General features: G+C 32.5%; 1 protein-coding gene across 5 annotated transcripts in view; it reads right to left on the minus strand.

The window, feature by feature from the left end:
• Nucleotides 1-13340, minus strand: part of Ca-beta (Calcium channel protein beta subunit) — a 77155-nt gene that overhangs the window by 23278 nt on the left and 40537 nt on the right. For all 5 annotated transcript variants that reach the window (XR_015071631.1, XR_015071632.1, XM_085955758.1 and 2 more), the window contains one exon: nt 8613-8732. Coding sequence is in view for 3 of the 5 variants with exons in the window: in XM_085955758.1 (XP_085811884.1) it covers nt 8613-8732 (120 nt within the window). In the remaining 2 variants the exon portion in view is untranslated. The remainder of the gene's footprint in view (nt 1-8612; nt 8733-13340) is intronic.

Raw genomic sequence — 13340 nt, forward strand, 5'->3', positions numbered from 1 at the left:
ATCAGTGATTTCTGCGAATCAAATGAAAAGTATCTGAGAAATCGACACAATCACACGATTCTGAGAACTGCCCAAAAGCCAAATAATATTATATTCGGTACCTACGTACTGTTGAAGTTTGATTTACTTACCTACAGGGAGAGAAATGGGGGTTTCAATAGAGAAGATTATTTTATATTATTATTATCATCGTTGATATTATGTTAAAACCTCCGAAAATGGTATTTACGTGACATGTTTTCAACGTCTAAAATTGTGCCACCAAAATTAAAATATAATTATTAATTATAGAAATAACCGATGTCACATAAATCTCATTTTAATAATACCGTAATAATACCTCCCATGTGTATGCCCCCACTACCTGGTATTTAAGTAAATCAAATTATTAAAAGACTCAAGAGCATAAATCATCATTTTTGTGCTTACAAAGCAGTTTTTTGTCTTCCATATTTTGTCACATCGGACGTTTTAACAGTTCAGTGACGATATTTAGATAAAAAAAGTCGAGTTAAATACCGTTGGAAATGAAGTTAGTGATTAGATTCCTGGGACTCAAGCTCATCGGCACAAACTTGACTACACAAATTTAACCACACATCTGATGACACAAGCATTAAAAATAATCAAAATATTATGTAGATGACATGGTATATAAATAAAAATAAATAAATGAAGAAACACAGTTTTAGAGGAAGGGGGAGTAGGTACCTGTTATTGAATATTTTTAATCCCACCACTGGTTATATAAGTAACCTATTGACGTACTAATAAATAACATAATGTGAAAAAATCCCTCGTCATTACCCTGATCATAGACAACTGAGTATGATCATGCAATTTTCATTCTTTCCTAAACATATTAATAATAATATGTAAAAATGTGGTTTAAAAATTAACTCTACCTATTTATAGGCAGGTATTGCAATAAGGGACATAGATGCAAATCTGCATTCTTGAGTTTTTCATAATATTTATCCCATTCTGATAACGTATCTATAGGTATACGTATATTGCAGTGGCTGAGGATGGAGGTAAGCTGTTAAGATCCGACACAAATAGTACGCACTAAACTTTGTCTTTGGTATTTCCCGAGAAAATCTCATTCTCGAGATTCGGGATTACCAGAAAAGAATTCTCGGGAATTCTCGAGACATTGGGAAATTTAGAAAAACCTGTAAAAATCTAAAATAAGTGTAAAAACAGACAAATTCAAAAAAAAAAAAGTTTTTTTTATTTATGTATTTTTATATTTATGTCTTATTATTATTATTATTATTAAGAAGACAGACAAAATAGAAGTAGGAAAACAAAAACAATTCAAAACATTATTCATTAAAATGGGATTTCAAAAAACACAGACTGTCAATCGCTGCGTCTGAAAATCGCGTACGCGTATTTTGAGACACAAAATTCCCTGATGTTTGATTTTGAGTCACGTTGGCTTAATTGTGTTAAATGTCGGTTTGAACTTTTTGTGTTTTCTGTCCACTTTTTTCAAATAGAAAATCGTTTTTTCAATTAATATTTTATAATAAAGAAATCCCGAACCCCGAGAAAAAATTCTCGAGATCCGGGATTTCCCGAAATGTTAAAAATTTAAATTTTCGAGATTCGGGATGGAAAATCTCGAAAATTTCTCGAGAATTCCCGAAACCCAACTCTAGACTCACGTATTTGTTTTCATTGAACTAACAGATAGTGTTAGTTAGATTTTAAAATATGCAGATTTTATTCTTAGTTCAATGAAAACAAATAAGTATGACTGATAAAGTTTAGTGTGCACTATTTATGTCGAATCTTAACAGCCCACCTCCACCCCTCGCCACTGATATATTATATTATTTTGTCTGTAGTCTAAAACTGAACTTTACCTATATTGCAATAAGGTTATTTATTGCATATTGAAAAATCAGTCACCGGAGACAATTATAGAAATAAGGCATAATAATGTACCGGTCAAAGACATGGAACTTTAATAATGAAGAATTCTTACTTACTGCCATATTTATTGACTTCTAATTGCAGGGCAGTATTGCTAATCGTCCTTAATATTTTAGTACTATACCCATAATAATTGAGCCTGTTTATGCAGAAAGTAGCCAATTCATGCAGGACACAAACAGATAAATAGGCACTTTTGTGTTAGATGTGATTATTGAAAACTACACAAATATAATATATTATAGTATACCTATTATAATATAGCTGTTTTATTGATAAATACCTTGGTATATTACTCTTATATCTTTCAGTTTAAGTGTGAATAACTTTTAAGGAGAATATCCATATTATTTTAATGTAGTGCAACTATTTTTTAGAAATTAGAGGTGGCATATTCAACCATCAGTGAAATTTTCTTTATGGATTTGTGGAACATTTTTGTATAAATGAACTCCGTGTGATTTATGCTAAACGTAAAAAAAAACATGTTTATCCAAATTGTGAACTGGCTGCTTTTTGCATAATTAAATACAATTCTATCATAATATAACTTTAAGTCAAATATACTATAACTTTAATATTTAATATGGAAAATAAGAGAGCATAATTGTTACCTAAAATACTATACCTAATGTGCCTATATTTTACTTGTGTGGAAAAAAAGATGGCAAAACTTTTGCGGGGTGCTACCAAACATCGACTAGCAGTAAATACTACGGAACTCTAGAAGTTAATATACAGTTCTATTTATAAATAACAACATACACTTATTCAGAAAACTTGCATGCAGGTCTACACCACGAAAGCTATGTCTGTATATCTTAACTAAAAGATAGATACTACCTACCTAATCAATTCTATTCGTATTCGATAACTGCCCTATTGCACGCTATGTATGTACAATGATATATGGTGATCAAAAGTATTCGGTTAACTCTTTGTCCTAACCGTATTTCGAAATAACTGACAATTTCATCACCCCATTTCTAATTGTTGAAAAAAAAAATTTTTAAGTGATACTTAAGTGTATTTCACCAAATGTGTATAGTTTTTGTTTTCCTTCAGTAAATTTAAAAAGAGGCCTCCATATAATTTTTTTTATTAATAATAGCGATTTTGGTTTCACAGAACATACGCTCGATGTGTTGCTTAGAGATAGAAAATTAAGGCAGATATTGCGAATATGTAGGTTGTTGATAGTGGATTCCGATAAAGTGTTTTTTTTTTGCCTGCGGCGCTAACATCTTATCCTCTCTCTATAATGTAAGTTTATATTTATATATATATACTTTGATTAATGTATATCTTTATTATTATATTAATTTGCCTACGTACGTACCTACATTGCATTTGTGTTTTAATATTATAAATTCATGAAAACGATTAAACTAAAAAATACTTATTTTATATGATGTATACAACTGTGTTGGATATGTACTTACCTATCGTGATTTGTAAAAAAAGGAGTCTACCTGAATAGATTTAATTAAATGCGATGAAATCACGTTTGTATAATTTATACAAAATAAAAATAATGCATGGATTTATTTGGAAAATAAAAATTTGATTGTTAACTTTTTATCGTTTGGGCTACAAAATCAGTCAGTGCGTTGGGTTCCTACGTCACTGGACAGAATTATTTTACTCTGCCGTAGGTTATATTTTACTAATTTTGTATATTATATTTAGTCAATCTTTAAACTAGATTAACGTAAAATTAATGAATCGTACTTTCAACAAATAAGGAATTGGATTCGTAATATTGTGGTAGATACATCGCACCCTCGCAACTAAACTGCCACAATCCAAAAAACGTCAAACAGAGAAAATCGGCTTTGAAGATTTTACCTTTCGCATTTTTGTACTGTGTTTTTGAAATATGTTTAGATATTGAATGAAGTTTTGCGAGGTGCGACATAAGTCTGTTAAACGAGTCAACGTCGTTAAGCTATGCAAGGTTATTACCATTTAAGAATCATTACATCAAAATTGATCACGAATTTTATTTGAATGATTTTAAAGCTTTTTTGCAGTGAAACTTTTTAAAGCTCGGTAGAGTGAATCGTATATTATGGTTTGCGCTCGAAGCTTGGATTTTATTTATTTGCCTAAAATACAGAATTCATCGTATTTCAATATTTTTTCTGTCCTATAATTCTGGAGTCGTGAAGTATTTCTTAGGAAACCTGTGGTAAGGGTAAAACATTTCTTCATTGTGTTGAAAAGTATTTCTCAAGGAAAATCGTTGTATAGGAATACCGCGAAAACACCTGTGTTGACTAATAAGTTTTTCAACTTAAATATACCAAATCAGCCGCACACAACAAGCAAATGCACATCATAAGAATAAAACTTCGAAAACTGTACGATAGCGTGTCCGAGAATACAGAACAAAACAAAAGTTGTACTATTAATCGTTCGCTACACATTCATACAGTTATATTTTTTAGAAGATAATTATAAAAATATTGGCGGTAATCACAAGATTGTGAATATATAAGAAGACAGACAGCTGAATAAAATATTTGAAAAGTTCGACTTTTTACTGAGCACAGTGTACCTACAATAAACCTCAGGTATTCTGAGGTTTCTTGTACGAACGAAGCCGGAAATCCTGCAAAGCCTCCCGAGTTTCATTATCATAATTTCCGGAAGACCAAAAAATACATGGATGCGATAAAAATATACCAACGCAAAAGATAAGAAAATGAATTCATACAACGCGAGGTGTTGCAAATTATGAAGAGATTTGTAAATAAATTTTGTAATAAATGTAAGTGAATTCTTTATAATCATTTTATGTTTAACTTGATAGCAGAGTACCATAATGTGGTTGTGGATGATCGTGTGGATGGTCGGTTTATCACATTTGAATGTTCAAAGACATAGCTTATATTCAGTATCTTTAGAATCATCTTCAAATGTGTTAATCGCGCCCATGTTTTGAATAATAAAATGCCTAATTCTTGTCAAATTTGGGATCACAGAGATTATAAAATATATTTTTTATCGTAAATATTTCACTATATAATATTAACATTAATGTTACATATTATGGTTTTATAAATGCGTTTAAAAATTAATAATTAATAAATTTAAAATATCTTAACACCACTGTACATGAATGTACTGAAATATGACTATATTCAAAAACATTAGATCGAGAGGTTTAAAAGAATACTATTTTATTTAATAAAAATACTTTATGCAGTCATCAAATGTTTAAAATAAATATAAAGGATATTAAGGCTTCAAAATTATATAAATAGATTATCCACAGCGTTTAAGGAACGTCCAGGATTATGCTCTGAAAATATCATAAAATCTCCATTTTGACCTACGTGGCGCACGTGGGCGTATTTATTATAAATCGTTTTCATTATTGTGTTATTTATTAATATACTAAAATATAGTTTTTTCGTATAAATATATTAATTGGGTATTGCAATGAAAACTCAAGAATATTGGTAGGATTAATAATAGTTTCCCAACTAATCTTATTAATTGATAATATCATCAATTTTTTGATCCTATTTATACTGATTCAGGTATTTTACTCCTCCTTACAATAATATTGTCCCATGAATGTTAAAAATAAACAAATTTTTAGTGTTCGTAAATTCTTAAATACCTATTCATACTGGTCATGGGGTTAATAGTATATCTCGGCATTGTATATAATCAAAAAATAGTCTTGGCCGTAATATAATCGTAATGGTAAGTAAAATCATATTCAGTTTTCTGGTGTTGTTAATTTATAGATAAAGAATCAGATGGCTACCTTTATAAGTGAACGGTATTTTCTTATATGTTATTATAAGTTTACATATTAGGTACATTAAAAAAATACAAAACAACATTGTTCAATAACATCAATCACAATTTAAAAATATTTATTGAATTTTTCGTTGCTTGTTTGATTAGTTAAGCGTCATACATTGAGCTTCTTTACGAGCTGTTTGTTGGCGAATTTAAAAGTGGGCGATTCAGATACTGCGATTTGATGATTACACACAAAACTTTCCATTCGCTGAGAGCACACACACCACAAGCCAGCGACTATTTTGACAGAACGTACTTCGTTTTTTTACCGGGAGGTCGCTACTGCGCAAACGCAGTAGGCCCACACGCCGGCGTGTAGCGTGTAAAGTTGACCGGCTTTCAACTTTTCTCGGTAGAGTGTATACAACCTGCTTATTAACTTGTTCAATGATTAAGCTTCAATTACATTGAGCTTCTTTACAAGCTGTTTGTTGGCGAATTTAAACGTGGGCAATTCAGATACTGCGATTTGATGATTACACACAAAACTTTCCATTCGCTGAGAGCACACACACCACAAGCCAGCGACTATTTTGACAGAACGTAGTTCGTTTTTTTACCGGGAGGTCGCTACTGCGCAAACGCAGTAGGCCCACACGCCGGCGTGTAGCGTGTAAAGTTGACCGGCTTTCAACTTTTCTCGGTAGAGTGTATACAACCTGCTTATTAACTTGTTCAATGATTAAGCTTCAATTACATTGAGCTTCTTTACAAGCTGTTTGTTGGCGAATTTAAACGTGGGCAATTCAGATACTGCGATTTGATGATTACACACAAAACTTTCCATTCGCTGAGAGCACACACACCACAAGCCAGCGACTATTTTGACAGAACGTAGTTCGTTTTTTTACCGGGAGGTCGCTACTGCGCAAACGCAGTAGGCCCACACGCCGGCGTGTAGCGTGTAAAGTTGACCGGCTTTCAACTTTTCTCGGTAGAGTGTATACAACCTGCTTATTAACTTGTTCAATGATTAAGCTTCAATTACATTGAGCTTCTTTACAAGCTGTTTGTTGGCGAATTTAAACGTGGGCAATTCAGATACTGCGATTTGATGATTACACACAAAACTTTCCATTCGCTGAGAGCACACACACCACAAGCCAGCGACTATTTTGACAGAACGTAGTTCGTTTTTTTACCGGGAGGTCGCTACTGCGCAAACGCAGTAGGCCCACACGCCGGCGTGTAGCGTGTAAAGTTGACCGGCTTTCAACTTTTCTCGGTAGAGTGTATACAACCTGCTTATTAACTTGTTCAATGATTAAGCTTCAATTACATTGAGCTTCTTTACAAGCTGTTTGTTGGCGAATTTAAACGTGGGCAATTCAGATACTGCGATTTGATGATTACACACAAAACTTTCCACTCGCTGAGAAGCCACAAGCCAGTGACTATTTTGACAGAACGTAGCTCGTTTTTTTACCGGGAGGTCGCTACTACGCTCTACTGTGCAGACGCAGTAGGCCCACACGCCGGCGTGTAGCGTGTAAAGCTGACCGGCTTTCAACTTTTCTCGGCAGAGTGTTTACAACCTGCTTATTAGCTTGTTCGATGATTAAGCTTCAATTACATTGAGCTTCTTTACGAGCTGTGTGTTGGCGAATTTATAATCTGCCTGTAAAGTCGCCCTATGTAATCATCGAACATGTTAGCTTGTTCGATGATTACACTGGGCGACTTTACATGCAGATTATAAATTCGCCAACAAACAGCTCGTAAAGAAGCTCAATGTAACTGACGCTTTACACTGGGCGACTTTACAGGCAGATTGTAAATTCACCAACAAACAGCTCGTAAAGAAGCTCAATGTAATTGACGCTTTAGTGGAAGCCAGCCACAAACAATTTTTGAAAATAGCCGATTCTTGAATTCGTGAATTTTGCCGAAATCGGCTAGGACAATTGCTGCTATTCCCGCGTGGCTTCCAGTTAACAGATTTGTAGCAAATTTTCTTCTGAAAAGTTTTTGTCATTGATTTATGTTATTAGTATGGTAATTCATTCAGAATACCATGTTGGTCATTCACTACATATAATTTTTGTTTTTTTCACCTGGCTAAAAATCGTACTTTTATTATAATATTGTTTTACGCTTAAAAGTACCATTAGCAACCCATAGCTTGAGTACTAAGGGCCCAGACCTAGAATATAAACAGATTGACATTTGGTAATAGATAGGCTTATCATACGTCCCGAATTAAGCGGGATTATCCCAGTTTGACGTGAACCTCGAAGTCCCGACCGGTTTGTCATTTAGTGACGGCTTATGATAATAATAATATAGTACACACGCATCTTTTAATCTAATCCACACACAAGATATCGATAATTTGAACCCTAAAACGCCATATATTTTATTTAAAAAATTATCGTTTACACAGTATTCGATGGCGGCACAAGCATTTGTGCTATTGTTATGTTGTTTGTCGAAAAAAATTGTTTTTTCTTTGAAATATTATGTATTTTGAGATATCTAGTTTTCAATAATTAGACCCCACCAAATTTATCCCGAGGTATGGAGCTTGATTAACAGAAACTTCTGTTCTTATCGAAAGGTTGCTCACAATCATGTATCAATTATAGTCGAATCAACATATTATATTATTTATCGTGTTCTGATTTTTTTGTTAACAACAACAAATTTATGAACGGTCAAAATTAAATAAATAATGTCTGATTTGAACCATTTATAACGATTTCCAATTTAAAATTTTACGTTTTTCCTATTCAATAAACAGTTTTATTTTATTTTGTCCCAGATTGGGAAAAAAATATAATGGTAAACCTAGTAATAGATATAATATATATATATATATAAGTACATTTATATTATATTAATTTTACCTTAATATGCAGGAAATCCCTGACGTCGAAGGAGATGGCGCTGCCGTGAACAGGAGAATCGTCGTCCTGCCTGCCATCGTAGGAGACGTTCGTCCTCACGGCAAACGCCACAGGTTTCGACTGAAACAGTATAATAAACATATATTATAACATTTAAAGGATATATGCTTAGATTTTTATTCATCCCAAAAACTTCCATGGTCCATAATATCATTTCATATCATAGGATAGAAATGAAAGGGTTTTTAGATTATTATCAATGAAGGTTCTGAACGTCACTGCTCTGTATCGTTATATTGTTAGATAATTTAAAATCACATATTTTTATAAATTGTATTTGAAAATTGAAACCAACTCCTCCCGTCTTGACCATTTTCTGGATCAAGTGAGTGAACATGTACAGACTGTAAATGTAACCTGTCATTTGCGTCTTACAACAGCTTACTTAAAATTTATTTAAAATTTGGGTAACCTTAAAATTGTGCTAGATCACTTTTTATATAGAACTTGAATAACAACAAAGTAAGTTATGTAGTGCTTATAGCTTATAGCATATGGTTTATGCTTGTGACCTATATAAATAGCCTTTGGCTTATATTTTATTGTTTATATCTCATGGCTTCTAACTCACGGCTAATAGCTTATGGCTTAAAGCCTATGGCGTACAGCTTATGGTCTTGTCAGCTATGACAAAAGACTAGTATGAAAATACATTTATTCCTGAGCATCTAGGTCATAGGCTGTATCTAAATAGTGTAGAATGTGTAGATAGACAATTTAAAACCACATATTTTTGTTCTCTTATAGTGGACAATTTGTAAGTGAATATTATTGCTACAGGCCAGTTTCTCACGGTTAGACTCACAGTGCTGAGTATTTGGATATGGAGAATGCGCCTGGAAGTCAGTGGCATCGGCTAGATTTTGTTACCCCCTCCCCCTTCCCACTACAATGATAAATTATTACATCATTATGGATATTTTTTCTAAACGTACGCCCCCTTACCACCTTTCTTAACCGAACAGCACATATTATTTATTTACAATATCGCAGTTGAAATAATCGTAGGCCTTTGTGATAATCTAATAACCCCGTAACCTTAAATGTGCAGAGAATATTGTGTATTTTTTTCAGTCTGACGAACAATAAATAATGAAAGACTGGATTACCACTTATTATGCTTTATAAAAATTTCGCGTACATAATTGCCGATACAATAAAGGCAACAGACTGGATAAAACTTTATACACCAAATTATTAGCCTTTTGGTGTGAAAAATGTTTTTTTTTCAATGAAGCAAATCAAGTGATGTGTGATGCATTTATCATAATATATTTTGAGTAAAAGCCTCATACCACCCCTTTATTGTAAATTTTATTAATATTATCAAAGCATTACTGATTATGAATTACAAGTATGTAGGTACTTTAAAAGAAAAATTGGAAATCTATGTGATATTAATTTTTTTTTTTTTATAACGATAATACAATATTTTTAGTATTCTTTCTATAAAATAATATAACAGTGGTGAAGGGTGACGTTTGGGTGAAAAAAAAACACACTTTTCAGGTATATTTACGGGAAATAAGAAGATAATATGATATTTTACTACTGATGAATAGGTAGGTACACACTAATTCGATGAAATTTCAGCGGTAAATTATGTATTTTCCTAAAAATACATATCCTGTATATCCCAACGGCGCCAAATTTGAAAAATCATGACAGTAGACTCTAGACATAGACCAAGGAAAGTGATGCTAATATTTTCACAATAAAACTGAAGCAAAAAAACTTACTAATGGTAAAATGTTAATTGTCTATATTAATTTCTACAAATTAAACAGCATTATCAAGATTATCCACAGACTTGACAGCTCTTTCCACGATTCTTTGTTCTTATTTTTTGCTAAATGAGTTTGATCTGCCACCTGGATACCGGATACAGCCCGGTAGTCGATGGTCCTTCTATTTTGCGACGCTATATTGTGGGAGTAACGCATCAGTATCTCCACGTGGTTTATTTTGTTTTATTGTTAATTCGTATCTATCATACAGGTATCGCATACGTGTATCCTCAATGTGAAACCGCTCTTAATATTTTAGGCACAATGGAAGATCACGCTTGATGATATTATTCAGTCACCCGAATGCGTTTCGTTCAGTATGCATAACGCTATTAAAATATATTTATAGATGCGTCAGTAATGACATTCGAAGGTCTTGTATTTTGTATCTTTTAGTATTACGTATTTAAGTCGATCTTCCGTGAGCGAGCCATTCGGTATAAAAATGTGTTTATTCTGTTTTAGATAAATAAATATAGATGAAGGAATCTCCTTAAAATAACAGATGGATTTCTGCGAAACATTTATTTAAAATTTGTGAAATAAAATAAATATTTTACATTATACGAGTGAGAATTGGGCATTAGAAAAGTGTTAGCAGAAACTAATGTGTTACATTTTGATAAACTATTATAATAAATAGTGTATGTTTGGCGTTTAAAAAAATTAATTCAAGTGTAATATTTAAATTAAATGGTTCATGTTATTAATTAATCATTATAATAATATAATAAAACTACATGAGCAATAATGAAATTATGAATTTAATTAGGAAAATATAAATAAATATGTACAGTTTATTAATGTCGGTAAATTAATACTTAAAATATGCAATTGATGAAAACTCAAGAACTTCTATATCATTTAATGTGTGAATCAAACTTAAATAATTACAAGATAAAAAGAACTTTTTATATACAACGTTTTTAATTTTTATTAAAATTAAAAAAAAAACAAACAAATATAGAATACTGAAATGTCATTTTGACATTTCATTTTGATTTCCATAGTAACGCACGTATACATTAATAATTTAGTTGCTAGGACCACCCACTTAGCAACCAATAATAGTGGATTGGATTACAGATTTCTTCCGAAATAACTTTTCATACAAAACAGAATTAACTGAAAATTAATTCAATTCTGCTTATGGCTAAAAGTATTAAAAGAATGCGTTGGCATCGTGTTCTGATATATTCTAAAAATTCCAAATGTCTAGCTAGTCGGGAAGTTAGTTAAAAATCGATTGCAAGATTTGTACTGGACAAACAACCACCGGACAAACAGGAATACGAGCTAATAAAAACGTTGTAAAAATAATAGGTAAATACGTTGATTATATGCTTCATAACTTTGCATTCCGGATCTAGGATGAAAATGATGTAATATATTATTCTAAACATATTTTTTTTACGTAATATATTATCTGCTTATTTATTTATTACTTCATATATTATTACAGGTGAATGTCATTTAATCTAATTTCATGCGAGGTAATCAGGCAAAGAGGCATATTAGTGTAATAAGTGCAAAAAAGTGCAAAGTTATAAAACGTATACTCTAATGGTTATAATAAGCTTTGTACATATCGTATGACGACACTATGCGCTGAAATGTTTAAATTGTTCAATGAGTGTCGAATACCAGTTAAACATACCTTAAAAATGTAACGATGTATGTATCTTTATCTTAAGCATACTCGTACAATGGCATAGTTTCGACCTTCCCTCCTAATCCATTTACACGCTATCCGAAGAATTTTGAGATCGACAGTATTTTCGCTCGTGGATCACCTCGAATTTGCAGTATAAAATCACAATGACCGGGATTCGTTGAATTTCAAACAAACATAACTATTTGATATTTTCTCGCCGGTCCGCCGAACCGCTACCGCGAGTTCGGTCTACTATTAATATTATGCTGTCATTCGAACGGAAAAATGTACAAGGTTTCTAACATATTTTGTATATTATTTTATTAATGGACGATTTAATCACCAAAGTAACGAAATTTATGAATTGCTTTAGGAATAATGCATTTTTATCCAATTATTGTATTGTTACTATTAATCTGTACATAGTCTACATACAATCAACATAATATACCAGAATCATCAAAAGGCATAATAGCGCCTGTACACATGCATGGAATTACTGTCGGCAATCGTGCTTATTTTAAACTGTCATGACAATAACTGTTTACACGTCAAAGTGCTGACTGTCTCTCCAACCTCATTCTTCAAGAGTAAGCGAGACGCGATGTTGTCATTTTATACTACTATCTGACAGGTCGTATTGAAAATCAGTTAAGCTCAAAAATGAGTAGTTCGTTTTTTTACCGGCATGTATTGCGCAGGCGCAGATAAGATTGGATGATTCCAAATTGTGATGATTTATTGCGCGCAATCTTGCCAACTGCAGGATAATACATGTTTCCATATACATTTTCTTACTGTGCACAGTACATCCATGAACGTGTAAACGGGGTATTACGCTATGTTATACTGTCAAAAACACAACAATTTATAAGCAGATACTTGTTCGTCGACTATCAGCTGGTTAGTAGCAGAGTACCTAGAAAAATTGAATATTCTAGAAGAATCTGGTATGGAGGTACGGACGCTAAACCAGGAGATGTCATGCTGACTTGATGCTTTCGAGATATGACGGTATGTACGGACGAATCCTCAAAATTCCTTGGACTGACCGGGATACAAATGTTGACGTTCTCAATCGAATGAGAAAGGGCCGGAAAGTTTTACGTAACAAAAAAACTAGACAATACCTCGGTTACATTATGAGAGGACAAAAATACTCTATCCAAGGAAAGATTAACGGTTAGCGTTTCGACGGATTTCGTGACTTGAGACCCTTTTTAAGCG

This window comes from Rhyacophila brunnea, unplaced genomic scaffold (assembly GCF_057557595.1).
Source record: "Rhyacophila brunnea isolate RB1 unplaced genomic scaffold, BYU_Rbru_1.0 scaffold_5, whole genome shotgun sequence".
NCBI lineage: Eukaryota > Metazoa > Arthropoda > Insecta > Trichoptera > Rhyacophilidae > Rhyacophila > Rhyacophila brunnea.